A 17,691-nucleotide genomic window follows, 5' to 3' on the forward strand; every position below is an offset into this window, starting at 1 on the left:
AATCTATTTTTATTAACACATCAGTTTATTTATAAGGTTTCCTACTAATGGTCACTTGGGCTGTTTTAACCTTTTCACACAATGCTGCAATAAAGTTTTGCTTATATTGTTATGCATCTAATTATGCATCTGTGAGATGTATGGAAAATTACTTAGAAATGGAATTGTTCAGTCAAAAATACGTGCATTAAAATTGACCTCCAATGAGTTTATGTTATGTTCTCATAATTGATGTTCCCCTCCCCCCCCCGAACTAAACTGAATGCTATCATTTTAGTTACAAGTAAAATTGTCTTGAGAGCTGCCTATTTCTATCCATTGCCTGTTTACATCTTTGCGCATTTTTTGACTGAGTTTTTTTTCTTTACTAATTTTGTGTATTATTTATAATATATACACTGATGAACTTGGTCCTTTGTAACAAGTTTTACAATTTTCTCCTCTCTGTTGTTTGGCATGGTTGGTAGTTTTGCCAATACAGATATTTTAAATTTTGGTGTGGTCAAGGCTTTGTATTAAGCCTTTCCCACTTGAAGATCATAAAAGATACCTGTGTTTTCTGGTTCTGTTTTCAGAATTTCCTTAATAAAATTAAAACAAACAAAAAAAGCCCCTAATTCTTTGATGCACTAAAATTTACTCTGGGGAAAATAATTTAGAGTATTGCTATAAATTCCTCCTCACCCCAACAGTTGCTAGTCACAGAAACGAAAGGCATGAACAAATGAACAAAGGTCGGGGCACACAGCAGCACTGAATCCCTGACTTGCTGGGTAGTCTCCTCTTTCCTGTCAGGCATGCAGCTGGTACCAGATCACCTCTCTAGATTCTGGATCTGCCCATGATGGCTAAGTGGCAATGAGGGTGGTGGAGCACATACACTTATTTCCTTCATCGAAACAACTTCTTGTCCATTAATGATTTGTTTATAAGTACTGTACACCTCTAGAGCAGGGCTTCTTAACAGGGGCACTATTGACATTTTGGCCAGCTAACTCTGTTTTGGGGGGACTGTCCTGCGCATTGCAGGATGTTCAGCAGCATTCCTGGCCTCCACCTACAAGATGCCAGAAGCACCCTCCCCCCTTTTCTTTATTTTCTAGCTACTATATTTATATAGGCAAACTACTTTTTTTTCCTTCTTAAAAACATGGATTTTATTTTTGGTTTTTCTATTACATAGTACATATCAAGTGTCAAAGTTAATAAACACACAATATAGCCTACAACTGAGCACTCCTCTTTCTAACTGAACAGGCAAAGAAATTACACAAAAAACAGGACCTGATCATATTTTTGGGACAATAAAATGACTAACATAGGTTTAAACTAATACTCTTAAATCATCTAATATTCAATACTGCATAATTGAATACAGCTAAAAAATAGTTATGCAAAATGTGTTAACATCTCAGAATAAAATCAAAATTAAGACAGCAAGCAAAACCTGTATAACTTTTTTAGCAGAAAAATACTTCATGCATGCATGCATATAACTTCATTCTTTTAAAGAAAATGTTTTGCAGTTATCACCCTCCAGAAAAACCATATGTAGAATTATCAAGCATCTTCCTAAAAGTATAAACATGAACATTTAGAAAATGCAATTTTTAAAAAAATTATAAGCAATAAGTGAACTTCATATTTCTAAGAACATGAAAAGTACCTTTTTTTTTTTTTTAAAACAGGGAGAGAGGCCAAAAGTCCCATTTTTAACACAGTTGTATAAAGAACTGTCTCTTATTGTGAGGTTCATGAATTATTCTCCTGTTGGGACCAAACTTGACAAAAACACCATTATAGAACAAGACAAGGCATCTTAGCAATATTATCTTATATAAAGGTTTACTTTTTTTTAAAACTTTTAAATTTTACTTTTTACTATTCTATCAAAACATGAACCTTAGATATGTAGGATTCATTTTTAAAAACTTTTTTCCTAGAAACAATACACAAATGAGATGCACATTAATTCCCAAGCACACTCCTGGCAGATACTTCCCGGGTTTGAGAAGGGTCTTCTCTCTTCACTGGTTGTTTTTGTTCTTGGCATGAGTTAAGATATGCGATTTCAGGTTAGTTGACTGAGCGAACTTCTTATTACAAACATCAAAGGGGCACACGTAGGGCTTATCTCCGGTATGGATTCGCACATGTGTGCGCAAATTGAAATCCAGGGAAAAGCGTTTTCCACAGCCCTCAAATGTGCACTGAAAGGGCTTCTCTCCAGTATGAACCAGCTGATGTCGCTTTAATTTTGAGCTCTCCACAAAAGCTTTGCCGCATTCGGCACATACGTGGACTCTAGGACCGTGGATGTGCATATGTTTTCTCATCGCAGAGATATCCCGGAACATCTTGACACAGCCTGTATGAGCGCAAGCTATTGTTCTGGGACTGTCGTCTTTGCGTTTTTTTGGCTTCATTCTTGTAAACTCTGCCAGCTGTTTGGGATCGGAGAGGTCGATGCCAGGTATTCCTTCAGGAGGAAGTTTCTTCCCGGTCATGTACTCAGAATAATCAGGAGAAGAGTTTCCAGACTGTTCTTCAGCCACCGTCTCCTGATCATTTTTATCGGTAGAGGACCACATAGTAACGGAGAACTCACCCTCTAGGGTTTTGATCTGCACCAGCTTCTGCTCCCACTTCTTGCGGCCCCGGTCGGAGCTGCTGCCTTCCGCCCCGGCCTCACTGCTGGTATGACTCTTGCCACTGACCTTGTGGCCGCTGTACTTCCCGCTGCAGCCGGAGGTGGAGGCTGATGCCGAGGTGGAGACCGATGCCAAGGTGGAGGCCGAGGCCGATGCCGATGCCGAGGCCGATGCCGATGCCGATGCTGACAGAGAGGTCAGGGTCTGCTGGAAGTAGTCGTCTTCATTGCCGAGCGGGATGACTATTTGGTCTTCGAAATCGTTGGCCTGCAGGTTGTTGGAGTCACAGTAGCCCACCACCTCTTCTCGCGTCTGCACCTCTATCACTTCCTGGTCGTGGTTGCCTTGACCCGCGTTGTTAACGACGAGCGGCTGCAGCGCGATCAGAGGCGGGTGGTGGTGGCCACCGTGAACCCAACTGCCGCTGATATCTCCGTATTCCTCAGTGGATCCCACCGGCATGGTCTCCACAGGAACGGTTTCCACATGGATCTGGTGCAGCTGCTCCACGATCCCTGCAGGCATCGCCGAGTTTTCTATGGTGCTGTAGAGCGCTTGGTTTGAAGACATCGCTGACAGCTCAGTGGTGGTCTTGGCTATTCGGCTGCTAGTAGGCGACCGGAAGGCCGTGGGAAGAAGGCTGAGGGGACGGAGGCGCTAGCTCCAGAGAAAAGCCGCAGCTCCAGAGAAATGCCCGACCCTGACGAGAAGCGAGCAGCAAAGGAAGTTGTGGGGGGTTGGAGCGGAAGCTGGTGCCTCTGCCGCGGGTGCTTCTGGGTGTGCCAGGCGCATGCGCCTGAGCACCTGCTGCCCCCGCCACCCAGCAAGCGCGCCCACGTAAGCGTGCACGTGCTCGTGCTCTCCTTAGCGCTCCTGCCTCCTGTTCAGCTACTGTTTATTGAATGGTAATTTAGTAGCCAGGCTCTTTGCTGATTTTTCTCTGTATTTAATTTCAGTTGATTTTCTTGTCTTCTACCCTCCTCCCATATGACAGTATGCAAAACAAACAAACAAACAAACAAAAAAACCCCTGCTCCTTTCTAACATGTATATATTTTTTGAGACACAGTCTCACTCTGTTGCCTGGGCTAGAGTGCCGTGGCATCAGCCTAGCTCACAGCAACCTCAAACTCCTGGGCTCAAGCGATCCTCCTGCCTCAGCCTCCTGAGTAGCTGGGACTACAGGCATGTGCCACCATGCCCGGCTAATTTTTCTCTATATATATTTTTTAGCTGTCCATATAATTTCTTTCTATTATTAGTAGAGACCGGGTCTCGCTCTTGCTCAGGCTGGTCTCGAACTCCTGAGCTCAAACAATCCGCCCGCCTCGGACTCCCAGAGTGCTAGGATTACAGGTGTGAGCCACTGTGCCCAGCCCCTTTCTAATATTTATACTTTTTTCCTTTTGTTTAATTGCACTAAGACCAACATTTAACATCAGTAATAGCCGATAGTGGGATTGGTTGTCTTGTCCTGTAATGGGAATATTTATAAGTGTCATACCATTGTGAAGTATCCAGCTAGTCCTACTTTTACAAAGGACTTTTAAAAAATGAATGGATGTTGAATTTTGTTAAATATTGTCTCAATATCTTGAGATGAGGACTCTTTCTCCTAATGGCAAATATTTACCACATTAAAATAGATTTCCTAATGTTGAACCATCTTTGCATTCTTGAGATAGGCCGTATGTCTGTAGGTTGTTTTTGTGCTTTACCAGATGATGTACCAATCAATGTTCCACTGCCTTTAAAGAAGAAAGATCTTAGTTTCCTTCTCTATGTGATCTAGAAAGTTTATACTAATTGGAATTAAAAAGAAAAGTCTTTAAGTTCAAGATCTGAAAGAATTCCACCTATGAATCTTACAGGGGCATTCTTCATCAACTCTCTTAATTTCTTCCATTGTAATTATCGGCCTATTTCAATTTTTTTCTATCTCCTCCAGGATTAATTTCAGTTTTATTTTCTTATATATATCCAGGTGTCTGAAATATTTTTGCAGAGATGAGAAAAGAACACTTAAAATTGTTTTAATTTTCTCTGTGTTAGTTGTTATTCCCCAATCTGACTGCTAATTCTGTCTATAGATGCTTTCTCCTATTGTTTAATCTTTTTTTTTTCCTTCAAGGAACTCTTGGATTTAACAGTTCTATTTTTCTTTTTTCTAACTTACTATTTTCTGCCTATATCTGAACTAATTAATTCACTTCTTAACTATTTTATAGTTCTTTTCTCATTTCTTAAGTTGAATGCTTAACTGATTTATTTCCATTTCTAATTGCATAATAACTGCCTTAGGCAGTGAATTTTCCTTTTGGCAAAACTTTGTACATTATCTCAGTGAACTGACTTCATTATCATCCTTTTTAGAGATACTGAAATTATGGTTTTGACTTAAATTGATCCAAGATGTGATTAAGATAAATTTCTAAATTTCAGGTAGTTTTTAGTTAGGTTCCTACCCTTACCTTGGGAATTTATTGAGGCTTTCTTTGTGGACTAAAATATAGTCAAATTTTATAAGTTCCAGGGGCAGCTGAAAATAAATTATCTTCTATGTTCATGGTATAGAGTTGGACATATCCGTTTTTACCTTACTAATTATAATTAGAACTTCCATAGCCTGACTTTTTTATACTTATCTGCCATGTGTTATGAGATGAGACTTTTTATTACATTTCCATTTCTCTTTGTACTTTTCCCATTTTTGTTTTGTGTTTTGATAGTTTGTTATTTGATACAGTAAGATTCACAACTGTTGTACTTTCACTATGGCTTATATTTCTTCTTATTACTTAGTGGCCCCTTATGTCTAACTGAATGCTTTTGGTCTTATTTTTAAAAGTTCACATTTACATGGTATGTTCTGCTCATCATTTTATTTTCAATATTTTTGAGTAATCTTTTAAAAAGATGGATTCCTTTTATACATCACAAATTTGGGATGTTTTAAATCCAGACTAAAGGCATTTTTCCTTTAATAGGAGAGCTTATCTCATATATACATATATATACACACACACACACATACATATATATATGTATTTTAAATAAGAGATGGAGTCTCACTGTGTTGTCCAGGCTGTAGTGTAGTTGCTATTCACAGGTGTGATCCCACGAGTGATCAGCAGGGGAGTTTTGACTTGCTTCGGTTTCTGACCTGGCCTAGTTCACCCCTCCTTAGGCAACCTAGCGGTCCTCTACTCCCTCGGGGTCATTATATTGATGCTAAACTTAGCGCAGATAACTGATCACCATAGCACACAACAGCCCAGAACTCCTGGGCTCAACTGCTCCTCCCACCTCAGCCTCCAGAGTAGCTGGGACTACAGGCATGAGGCCCCAGCTCATTTATATTTATTGGCAAAATAAATGTGTTTTGGTCTTAAGTTTGTTACCTTAGTTTACCTTTTGATGTAAGGTCTGTTTTCTTTTGTCTGTGTTTCATGCTTTCACTCTGATAACTTGAAAGGTTTATGTGTGGTTTTAGATCTTATAGTGTTTACATTTATAATCTTAAGTGATATACTCAACCTCTATTTCTTGGTTTATCAGCTTTAGGCAGACTCTTTCTCTCCACTATGAAGTTGAGGAAGTTAGTATTTAGACTTTCTGTTTTTAACTTTTCCCACTTTCAATTTTTTTGTTCTATTATATTCATAGTCTATTCAAGAATTCTAACTCTATACTTGCCTAGCCTCGGTTATTCTATTTAAAGTGATGCAGGGTTGTGATGAATTCGTCTTGTGTCAATTTAGCTCAGATGGAACTGTGTTTCCCAGAATTTCTTCCCTACATAGCCATATATTTCTGAGTGATTCTGTTTCTCTGATTGAACTCTGACAAAGCTAGAGTTCACCACCCATTTTCACATATCATCTCTTATCTATTCCCAAATTCTTTCGATTTATCTCTTGGTTAATTCTTTGTGTTCTCCCTTGATTTCACGCAAATTTCAGTTAAAGTGATATTCTTCATAGTTTGTGGTTCCAGGTTGTGGCCATTTCTTAGCATCAGTAAAAAAGAAATTTTCCTCACTATGTTTTTTAAAAAAAATTTTAATATTTTATTTTTAGTTGGTTTTAAAGAATAAATTGGAATGTAAATTTACTGTACTTTTGAGGAAGTCTTGTAAACTGAATTTATTAACCAAAAGATAAGATGTTGTTTGTGATGTGAGTACTTTTCCACAACACCACTAGCCATAGAAAACCAAAACCAAAACCACAGATGAACATTAAAAAAAAAAAAAAAAAAAAAAAAAAAATTAAGTCTGTTACCTGCACAAAATATCCTTAGCTGCTGGACTGGTGATATAAGTTGCAAATGAGTGGTGAACAGATCAACAAATGCTCCAGGATAAATAATGAAGAGAAAAATCCCAAAGCCATTAAATCGAACTTGTTCCCTAAGAAATCACATAAGAAAAAGGAATTTACTAATACTATTGTATTTGTCAAATTCATAATGTATATAATCTTAAAACTTCTCACTGTCATTCAAATTCTTGCTTAAAAAAGTCTCTGTAGACAGCCAAAAAATTATATGTATACTATATATATAATCATAATTTTATAATAGTGTACAGATTTGGTCACCTATGAAATTGAATTTTGTAAAATAGGGCATTCTGAAATACACTTATAACTTCAAAATTTTCAGAAACCAATATGCTGAGCAAATAATTAAAATTAGTCACAGATATAAAGATAGTTAATAATACTATGAGAAACTAAATGGAAAACATTTTTATGGTTCACTTTGAAGTATTTTCAGAGGATACAGGAGCATATATAATTCAAGTATATTATCTAAATACTTATATTTGTCTTAGCAATTATAAATAATGATGGATATTTATTTAAGTGTATTCCTGGTGAGCTAAGGTTAAAATAAGTACATTTTAAAATGCATAATGCTCAAATTGTCCTTAAGAGAACTATTTTTTGTCACTTCATTTTCTAAAAGTGTACATTACATTTAATAATCTCATAAGACCAAACAGCTACTCTAAAAAAAGCATCACCTAAATATATTTTGTGCTGTCACTCAATACTAAATATATAAGACAACTGTATAATTCACTTTTTCTTGGCAGTTGGGATTAAAAAAAATTACCCAAGTCATTTTACAAACATATTGTAAATTATTAAGCTGTTAATAACGATGCCTCTCTATATAAAACCCTAAAGGCTGCAAAGCTAAAAACGTGGAAGCAAAGGTGAAAGAGATTAAAAAAAAAAAAAAAAAGGTAGCCGCCCCTTTAAACAACTACTGCAACTACTGCGCACACTTGTTTAACAGTATATGCTCTGTCAAGATGAAGGTTCATTGACAGTCAATAGACTCTTGTTCATAAGCAACTGGAAAATAATAAGTGGTTAAATCTTCTCCTCTAAAATAGCAGTTCTTAACCTTTTCTCTGGTTCACACACCCAAAGGATAAAACACCATCAACATGCTTGCTGATTATGGCAGTAATTATCACTTGGGGTAGCAGGGGAGTTGCAACGTGCCCTTTCCCCATAACAATTTTATAAGTTTAGTAAGTTTTTAAATGCTCAGGTATAATTACAATGATACATTTGGGCAGTCAAGACCAAGAAGAGGGCAGGATACTCAAAGCAGGTCCCAGGTCTCATCTTTTTCTTACTTTCCATTTGGGTTTCTAGATAGGCATGGTATTTGTTAAACCCAGTGCTTTCAGTGTTCTTGCTGTAGCCAGCAGAGGACATGAGCAGAAGCAGGAAATTATTTCAGCTGATAAGCTAAAGAAAGTACTAAAGTGAGTGGGTTTTGAGTGCAGTGGTTATCATTCTGATCCAATGATGAATAGAAAGATTAGCTTTCAGGATTGGATGAAAAACCTTGAAGCACCATGAGGATCTAATCATTCAGGCAAAGAACAAAAAGACCAGATTACAGATATGCACATTGTTAATTGAGCATATTCATGAATATATTAATTTTCTCTATAAAAGAGAAGCTACCTCAAAGTAATAAATGATGGCTATGCACTGGACAATATCCACAGAAAGAAAAACAGTGAAAGTATCAAATATAGTATCAGATGTAACAGATTTTAGTGATAAAGTCTTCTAAACGAAAAGCTTCCTTGCATTTAGTAGAAAGAAAAAGATAAATCTTGTTACCTAATAGCTGCTATCCCATGTCCAATTTCATGTACAACACCACTAATGAGAACTGCAGCGAAGAAATAGGTCAGTTGATTGACGGGTAAATTTATACCAGGAACCTGTTCATAGACACAATATGGCAGTAATTATCAGTGGGGGTGCAGGAGAGCCCCACTTGGGCACCAAGATACATGATGTTCACTCTGTATTAAAGCTTAAACCTCCAAAATGAATGTTCCATAAACTAAAAGTAATATGACTATCAACAGTTCACTTCTCCATTTCTTTTCTTTTTCTTTTTGCGACAGAGTCTCACTCTGTTGCCCAGGCTAGAGTGCCGTGGCGTCAGCCCAGCTCACAGCAACCTCAAACTCCGGGGCTCAAGCAATCCTTCTGCCTCAGCCTCCTGAGTAGCTGGGACTACAGGCATGCGCCACCATGCCCAGCTAATTTTTTCTCTATATATTTTTAGCTGTCCAAATCATTTCTATTTTTTAGCAGAGACGGGGTCTCGCTCTTGCTCAGGCTGGTCTCCAACTCCTGACCCCAAGCGATCCTCCCGCCTCAGCCTCCCAGAGTGCTAGGATTACAGGCGTGAGCCACCGGGCCTGGCCCACTTCTCCATTTCTATCATAATAAAAAGCAAAAACACCAGTTTTTTAAACTAGGCAGTTTCTCTGGAACAAGCACACTATCAATCTAAAGAAAATAGGAAATCTCAGATTAAAAAGTTGAATTTTTAATTTCCTGAAGTCATCACCACAGGAAGAATGAGGGAGCTCAGCAAAGTGCCAGGGAATGCAGGGTGACAGTGAAGGAGGCAGCAGCTGATCCACCCTCAAAGGCTGGATTCCCAATTTGGAAATTCTTTTGAAAATTCTCAGTCATTCCTGTGCCTTGTTATTGCAAGGTTCCAAGTACTTATATTGATTAATATGGATCATGTTTCCCAATCAGTGGGAATTTTAATATTCTCAAGTTACAGGAGAGTTGGTAATGAAAATTAGTGTAATAAAGTGCCTGATCAGTGTGGGAACATCATACCCTTCATTCCTTCTATTCCATCAGCTTGCCCATTACATTGGTCAGAAAAATAGCATCAAAGAGATACATAAATATAATATTAAAATTCAAACTCAATGAAGAAATTAAATTTGGAACATACATGTTATGAACATATGAAGCAGCTGTCTTGCAATCATGTGCACCTAAAATGTTGTACATGTATATATCACTACATATACAAAGGAAGTTTGCTACGGTAAGAGCTACACAGTAAATTTTTTTTAGATAGCCAAGAGTCTTCACTTAAGATAAACACTCATCCATGCAAGTTGCTGCAAAAAAAAAAAAAAAAAAAGAAAAAGAAAAAGAAAAAGACCCACTTCCAAGTATGTCTTCCGGTAAAGAGAGATTCTGTAAATTAGGCCAAGTGGGCACACCAGGCTCATGAATACAATTTACATACATCTAATTCTCATAGTCCAGGAGTTGGGACCCAAAAGGTATCCTTCTGGAGGAAATTCCTTCTTTCTTTAATTATTATTTTATATTCATTATAAAACATGTTGAAAGCAGAAAAACTGGAAAACCCACAGGAAAATAGAAGCTTACAAATCCTGCTCCCCAAACACAAAAAACCATTCTCAATGTTTTGACATGTGTCTAGTCTTTTCATGTGCACATATTTTTAAAAATTGTACTCTTTTATTATAAATATGCTTTTGAAAACTGCCCTTCTACTTAACACTATCATAGACATCTTCACATGAGTATTTTCTGGTTCAACATGATTTCTAATAGCTATGCTGTATTTTAAAGAATAGATTGTTGGGCATTTAGTTGTTTTAAAAATTTCTGCTCTTATAAATAAGGCGATAGAAAGATATTTGGGCACATACACTCAAATATTTTGGGGGCATAAATTCTTAGACGGGCATAGTTGTTAAGGGCTCAGGCTCGGAAGACATATTTATTACTTGGGTTTGAAGTCCTGGCTCTACCACTAACTAGCTAAATGACCTTGCGGAAGCTGGCATTATTTCCCCAACACTTCAATTTCCTCATCATTAAAATGGAAATAACCACATTTAGATAAAAGGGTGATTCTGAGGATCAAACGAGCAAATCTTTGTCCAATGCTTAACATTATGCCTCACAGAGAGGGTAACAAATGCTATTATTACACGAAATTTAAAGGATTTTGATACATATTAACAAATTGCTCTCCAAAAGCAGACTCTTTTATAACCTTGGGCAAGCTCATTCTATACGAATCTGCAATATGATATACATTTATTTGATCCTTAGTAAAGCAGAACTTTCCCCCTAGTTTTGACCATTTTTTGGTCTTCTGTGAGTTGCTTACTTGTGACTTGACATTTTTTTCTCCTACAGTGTTTATCTTTTCCAAAACTGATCTGTAAGATTACTTCAAATATACTAGTATTGGTCCTCTGTAATACATGACACAAATGTATTACCCAGTTTGTTTGCCTCTTAATTTTATTTTGCTTTTAGTTTTTGATACATAAAAAATTTTAGGAAGTCAAATCTACCAATATTCATGGTTTCCTACAATACCAAGGTGAACCCTAATGTAAACTATGGACTCTGGGTGATAATGATGTCAATTATAACAAAAGTACCACTCTGGTATTAGATGTTGATAATGAGGGAGGCTATGTATGTGTGGGGGCGAGAAGTACATGGGAAACTTAAAACCGCTCTAAAAAAAAATTAAGTCTTTAAAAATAAAAGATAAGGCCGGGCGCAGTGGCTCACGTCTGTAATCCTAGCACTCTGGGAGGCCGAAGTGGGTGGATCGCTGGAGGTCAGGTGTTCAAGACCAGCCTGAGCAAGAGCGAGACCCCCCTCCCACCCCCCACCCCCGTCTCTACTAAAAATAGAAAGAAATTATCTGGCCAACTAAAAATATATATAGAAAAAAAAAATTAGCCGGGCATGGTGGCACATGCCTGTAGTCCCAGCTACTCGGGAGGCTGAGGCAGGAGGATCGCTTAAGCCCAGGAGTTTGAGGTTGCTGTGAGCTAGGCTGACGCCACGGCACCCTAGCCAGGGCAACAAAGCGAGACTTGGTCTCAAAAAAGAAAAAAATAAAATAAAATAAAAATAAAAGATAAAGGTGCTATTGTTACATAAAAATATTCATGTCTTCTGCCATTAGTTTTACGTTTGTCATCCTCATTCTGTGTTGATATAAATAATAACCTGGAATTTTTTTCTTTCAAGGTCCTTTTTTTTTTTTGAGACAGTCTCGCTCTGTTGCCCAGGCTAGAGTATCGTGGCATCAGCCTACCTCACAGCAACCTCAAACTCCTGGGCTCAAGCGATCCTTCTGCCTCAGCCTCCCGAGCAGCTGGGACTACAGGCACACGCCACCATGCTGGGCTAATTTTTTCTATTTTTAGTAGAGATAGGGTCTCACTCTTCTTGCTCAGGCTGGTTTCGAACTCATGACCTCAAATGATCCTCCCACCTCGGCCTCCCAGAGTGCTAGGATTACAGGCATGAGCCACCACACCTGGCCCCCAAGGTCTTTTATGATTTCAAGTTTTAATTTTAATACAATTGGAATTAATTTTTGTGCACAACAGAGGAATCTTTAGTAACTGAAGAGGAGATTCATACAATGCTGCTTGGATCATTTTCTAAATTCCATTAATTCCAAGTGTGCTTTCTCTAGTTGTGAAACGAATTTTCATAATCATCATTTTTTAATGTATGCATAGTACGCATAATATCTCATTGAATGACAATCCAATAATTTAACCATTCTTCAATTAGATGTTTTGGTTGCTTCTAATTCTTCATAATAAATAATGTTAGAGCTTGACGGCTACTTTTTTTTTTTTTTTTTTTAATATTTGGCAGTGTTTCCTTAAGCAAGAGTCCTAAATGTGGAAGTAAGGGGCAAAAGGATATGGACATGTTTATGATGCTCATTATCTGAAATTATCTTTACTCAGACCCTACTGAACAAGTTTTTTCAAGAGCATCAATGTCCCTTTTTCTATATACCTGTTCCATTCCCATGCTCTCAGGTATCTGTTCAGTAGTTTTCTTTTCTCTGACCCCTCTCTAAATTTATGTGTTTACAATTAATTGTCATATACCCCCTCTATATAACAAAATATCCTGGTTCCTTTACCTTTTCCTAATAAATCAGTAAGCTTGATGCAATAGGATATTTGTTCCTTCTCTTTATTGTTTTCTGGATGTAATAACAAGTAAGATAAGGTAAGAATTTGAGTGTGTGACTATACCAACAGATGGTAGGTCTTATTTGCTGGCAACAGTACATGATTGCCCATCTGTCTCTGCTACGATCACACAGGGTATTAGATGTACCAGAATACTGAATACAGAATACTTTAAACAACAAAGAGTGCCAGGGTTTGGGGAATTATTACTGAACAAGGCTGTAGGGAATTATAGAGTAAACAGAAAGTATGTTCTTAAAAGTACAAAGTCAGAAGACATAACATTCTTTTTTTTTTATTTTTTTTCAGACAGTCTTGCTCTGTTGCCCGGGCTAGAGTGCCGTGGCATCAGCCTAGCTCACAGCAACCTCAAACTCCTGGGCTCAAGCAATCCTCCTGCCTCAGCCTCCCGAGTAGCTGGGACTACAGGCATATGCCACCATGCCTGGCTAATTTTTCTATATATATATTTTTTAGTTGTTCAGTTAATTTCTTTCTATTTTTAGTAGAGATGGGGTCTTGCTCTTGCTCAGGCTGGACTCGAACTCCTGAGCTCAAATGATCTACCTGTCTCGGTGTGCTAGGATTACAGGCGTGAGCCACCGTGCCCGGCCGACATAACATTCTTACTCTTATTCATAAATATGTACAGTGAACTACAGAGGGCAGCTGACTTAATGGTTCCAAAGCATGGCTCTCCTAATATAGTCAATATTTTTGTTAGCACTATAAATAAACTGAGAAGCAAAGAGAAGAAATAATTTCTTCTCTAAACAACATTTTGCCATTCTAATTCTAGCAGGCAGACAGGTCAATGATCACATTTCCTTCAAACTGGCTTTTTTCTTTCTTATGCTTTTTCTTGGTGTATGATAACCAGTCGTGTAATCTAAGAATCATCTTAAACTCTTCCTTCTCCCTCCAGCCTCACGTAGAATTAATCACCAAGGTCTGAAGATCATTTGAATCCATCCCCTTCATTCTCCTTACCACTAATTTGGTTTAGATCTTTATCACTTCTAACATGAATTATTCCTCTTAAATGATCTCCACATCTTCCTTCTAACCAACTTTAGTCTATTTTGTGCAGAAATATTATCTACAGGTGAAATCAAAACCTCTTAGGATGGCCCTTCATTAACCTAGACCCCACCTATATCTCCCATCTTATTTCCTGCACTATCCTGTTCTCTTACTGCCACTCCTACCCGTCTTTCCACCATATACCCCATAGACACAGGTCAATATTACTTATAGTTCCTTAAAGAAGTATCTGTCTTTCTTAACAAGAGTAGAGCATAATGTGTGTAGGTTCTAAGGTCAGTGATGATGGATCCACTAGTTATTAGCTGTGACCACAAGCAAGTGACTTAACGTCTCTGTGCCTTGATTTTCTCATCTGTAAGTCAGGGATAACACTAATATTAGAGAGAACACTAATATGTACCTCTGGATTGTTGCAAGAATAAAATAAAACAGGCACAAAAAAGCTCACACGGGAAGCACTTGCCAGGCACATCTCGCGGTCTTTCTCTCTGTTCCCACAGCACCTGTACAGTATCCAACTGGAGCACAATCATAGTGACTTTCCTTTTAGACTAAAAGCCCCATGAGTGTTAAGTAGGACCCAGCACATGGCCAGCAGGGAGGATACACTCAGTGTGTGCTGAAGAAATAAGTCATTTCTTAAGAGCCTCATCTGGTGAATCTTTTAACCTCTAAGAAAGAGCTATCACCATAGGAGAGATTCTTTATCATTCTCTACAAATGACTTCTAAATCGTCCCAGTGATCCAGCCTAGTGGAAGCCACAAAGAGATGAGGAAAAAAAAAAAAACATGTTAACTAACCCTCAAACAGTCTATTCCATTAATAAAAATATGACTACAAACATAATATCCATGACTCATGGAAATGGGAACTATAAATGTAAAAATGTGAACTAAAAGTGAGCCAATATAGAGCCCCCTTCTGAACTCTGGAGACATAAAACAATAAGGTACAGGTCTACACATGTGCTTTAAAGTGAGAAGTATTATAAATAATTTATAGTCAAAGAAGTATGACTCAGTACATTCTTCCTCACATTAAGAAATCACAGTGACCATTCAGAAAGTCCTTTTATCTTTAATTAAAAGGATATTATTGGTTAGATTCTGAAAGCCATAAAAGAGGAAAGGGAAGCACTTTGCATAGGATTAAAATGTAATTTATTTATCCACTATAGAGAACTTAAATCAGCATGCTTATTCCTTGAAAGTAACAATAATTGAACATCTTAAGAAGACAACATGAATGAGGTCAAATATCTGTGTAATTACTGACAGTCTTGTCAGGGGTCTATTTGTTCTCTGTTACTACTACTACAACTACTACCACATATCACAACAATTCCTTGCTGTACTCTTACTAATGGTTTTTGTTTAAGCAGGTAATTTGAAAAATTGTGACTTTTATTTTCATATTTATATTATGGATAGGAGTTATGCTAGCCAGAAGAAATATCTTGTATCTCTATTTCAACAAAGTTATTTAAAACAAAAAGAAGGTACTTACCACAACTTGTAACACCTGTTCATTGTGAAGAGAGGAGGAGGAGGAGGAGGAAGAGGATGAAGAAGAGGAAGAAGAGGAAGAAGATGAGGAAGAGGAAGAAGAGGAGGAAGAATAAGAAGAAGGGGAGTCAGCCATCATTTGTGCCAAAGTCTGCATCAGTGTTTTTCCAAGGAGAAAAAATGAGCTAAACATGGCAATTACGCCAAACACCATTCCAAAATTGAACCTGTCAAGAGGAAAAAAATCACATAAATGTACAATTCCTTGTAATTCATGGACTAGCAAATTCACTGACCAGCCACATTTCATAGCTTCAAAATAATGGCTAAAAAATTTCAACTGCCTCTTTTTCCTACCTGAACTTCAAATACTTGACTGAAGCATGGGCACTAGTTTCTTTAAGCAGTTCTTTTTTTTTTTTTTTTTTTTTTTGAGGCAGAGTCTTGCTTTGTTAGCTCACAGCAACCTCAAACTCCCGGGCTCAAGCAATCCTCCTGCCTCAACCTGCCAAGTAGCTGGGACTACAGGCATGCGCCACCATGCCCGGCTAATATTTTCTATATATATTTTTAGTTGTCTAGATAATTTCTTTCTATTTTTAGGAGAGACGGGGTCTTGCTCTTGCTCAGGCTGGTCTCGAACTCCTGACCTAGAGTGATCCTCCTGCCTCGGCCTCCCAGAGTGCTAGGATTACAGGCGTGAGCAACCGCGCCTGGCCTAAGCAGTTCTAATACTTTACATTCTCTGATAGCTAAAGAGGCTGAATATTATTTCCAATAAAAAAGTTTGTTTCCTCTTATGTATTTGCTCATCTACATAGCATTGTTTTGATTTTGTTCTCATATAGTTATGAAAGCTCTTTTGATATTATAGACATCCATCCTTTTTCATATACCTATTGTCTGCATTGTATTTTAACTTTATTTTGTGATAAATGAGCTTAAATATTAACATGGTAAAATTTAATGGTAGCTTCTTTCTTTCACTGTTTTAATAATTACAAGTTACCCTTCTATAGTTGGGAATAATCTCTTAAATTTTCTAACTTTTTGATAAGTTGTGTTTTTCAAGGAACTTGTCCATTTCATCTAAATTGTCAAATTTATAGGCATAGAATTGTTCATAATAGTCTTATTATTTTTAGTGTATATAGAATCTGTAGCAGTGCGCAATTTTCAATTCTAATTTTTAGTTACTTGTGTTTCTTTTTTTCTTGATCAGTTATAGTAGGGGTTTCTCAATTTTATTAATCTTTTCAAAGAACCAACTTTTGGCTTTGCTGATTTTCTCTACTGTATACTTTCCATTTCACTGATTTCTGCTCTTACCTTTATTATTTCCTTCTTTCTACTTTGCATGCTTTGACTTGCTGTTGTACTTTCTGCTAACTCTTTGATGATTTGATTGTTTACATTTAGCTGTAATCCGTTTGGAGCTAAAAATTTTTAACAAAAAATATGCCTTCCACTACCCTCACATTCTCTCAACTACAGAACCTGTCAGCATATCCTGGGTGTTCCAGAGATCATTGTAACCCCCCAACCATGAAACAACATAAAGGCTTTGATTTTTAATGTATGCAAAAGCATAAAACAATCTCATATGTTATATAAAATCAGAAAGTTTTAATATGTCAATATTTAAAAACTCAGTAGACTGAAAAATGATAGAAATGATTTAACAAGCTATCTCTCATGATCACAATGATTAATTTAAACCAAAAAGAGAAAGTGAAATACCATTGGTAAAGCATCCTTGCTTTTCGCCGTCCCCAACTGTAAAAGGCACGATTGAAAACAGCAGTCTGCCATCTTATATGAAAAGGGGAGATGCTCAATCCGTTGTTTTCCAGCCAGTCTTCATAAGAATGCTTAAAATAGACAGACGACTAAAAGAGAAAGAAAAATTCCATATCACTCAATTTTGAAGAATAATTTAAAATGTGTAAGAAAATAGAAAAGAAGTATTTTCTACAGGAAATCAACATATTGACTATTCAAATGCTTATAATCTTAAAGCTTCATGTTTATTCTTCTAAATATTAAAGCTCTCAGGCTAGCTGGTCTGCTGAAGTTAAGATTTGGCAAACTATGGCCCATAGGCCAAATCAAGCCTACAGTCT

General features: G+C 37.3%; 2 protein-coding genes across 4 annotated transcripts in view; both read right to left on the reverse strand.

The window, feature by feature from the left end:
* MBTPS2 (membrane bound transcription factor peptidase, site 2) overlaps positions 1 to 17,691 on the reverse strand; it is a 54,018-nt gene that overhangs the window by 32,992 nt on the left and 3,335 nt on the right. For both annotated transcript variants that reach the window (XM_069464428.1, XM_069464429.1), the window contains exons 2-5: positions 17,309 to 17,457; positions 15,570 to 15,795; positions 8,807 to 8,910; positions 6,935 to 7,062 (exon numbers count right to left, since the gene is read on the reverse strand). In XM_069464428.1, coding sequence (XP_069320529.1) covers positions 6,935 to 7,062; positions 8,807 to 8,910; positions 15,570 to 15,795; positions 17,309 to 17,457 — 607 coding nt within the window. The remainder of the gene's footprint in view (positions 1 to 6,934; positions 7,063 to 8,806; positions 8,911 to 15,569; positions 15,796 to 17,308; positions 17,458 to 17,691) is intronic.
* YY2 (YY2 transcription factor) lies at positions 1,950 to 3,277 on the reverse strand. 2 transcript variants are annotated; one of them, XM_069463539.1, is made up of 2 exons: positions 2,778 to 3,277; positions 1,950 to 2,732 (listed from the first exon to the last, which is right to left on the reverse strand). In XM_069463539.1, the coding sequence occupies exons 1-2, from the start codon at positions 3,219 to 3,221 to the stop codon at positions 2,028 to 2,030; spliced, it is 1,149 nt and encodes a 382-aa protein (XP_069319640.1). In that variant the 5' UTR covers positions 3,222 to 3,277; the 3' UTR covers positions 1,950 to 2,027. The 2 variants fall into 2 exon arrangements, with proteins under 2 accessions (XP_069319640.1, XP_069319639.1); XM_069463538.1 differs by having other exon boundaries at positions 1,950 to 3,277.

This window comes from Eulemur rufifrons, chromosome 30, assembly GCF_041146395.1.
Source record: "Eulemur rufifrons isolate Redbay chromosome 30, OSU_ERuf_1, whole genome shotgun sequence".
Classification (NCBI taxonomy): Eukaryota; Metazoa; Chordata; class Mammalia; order Primates; family Lemuridae; genus Eulemur; species Eulemur rufifrons.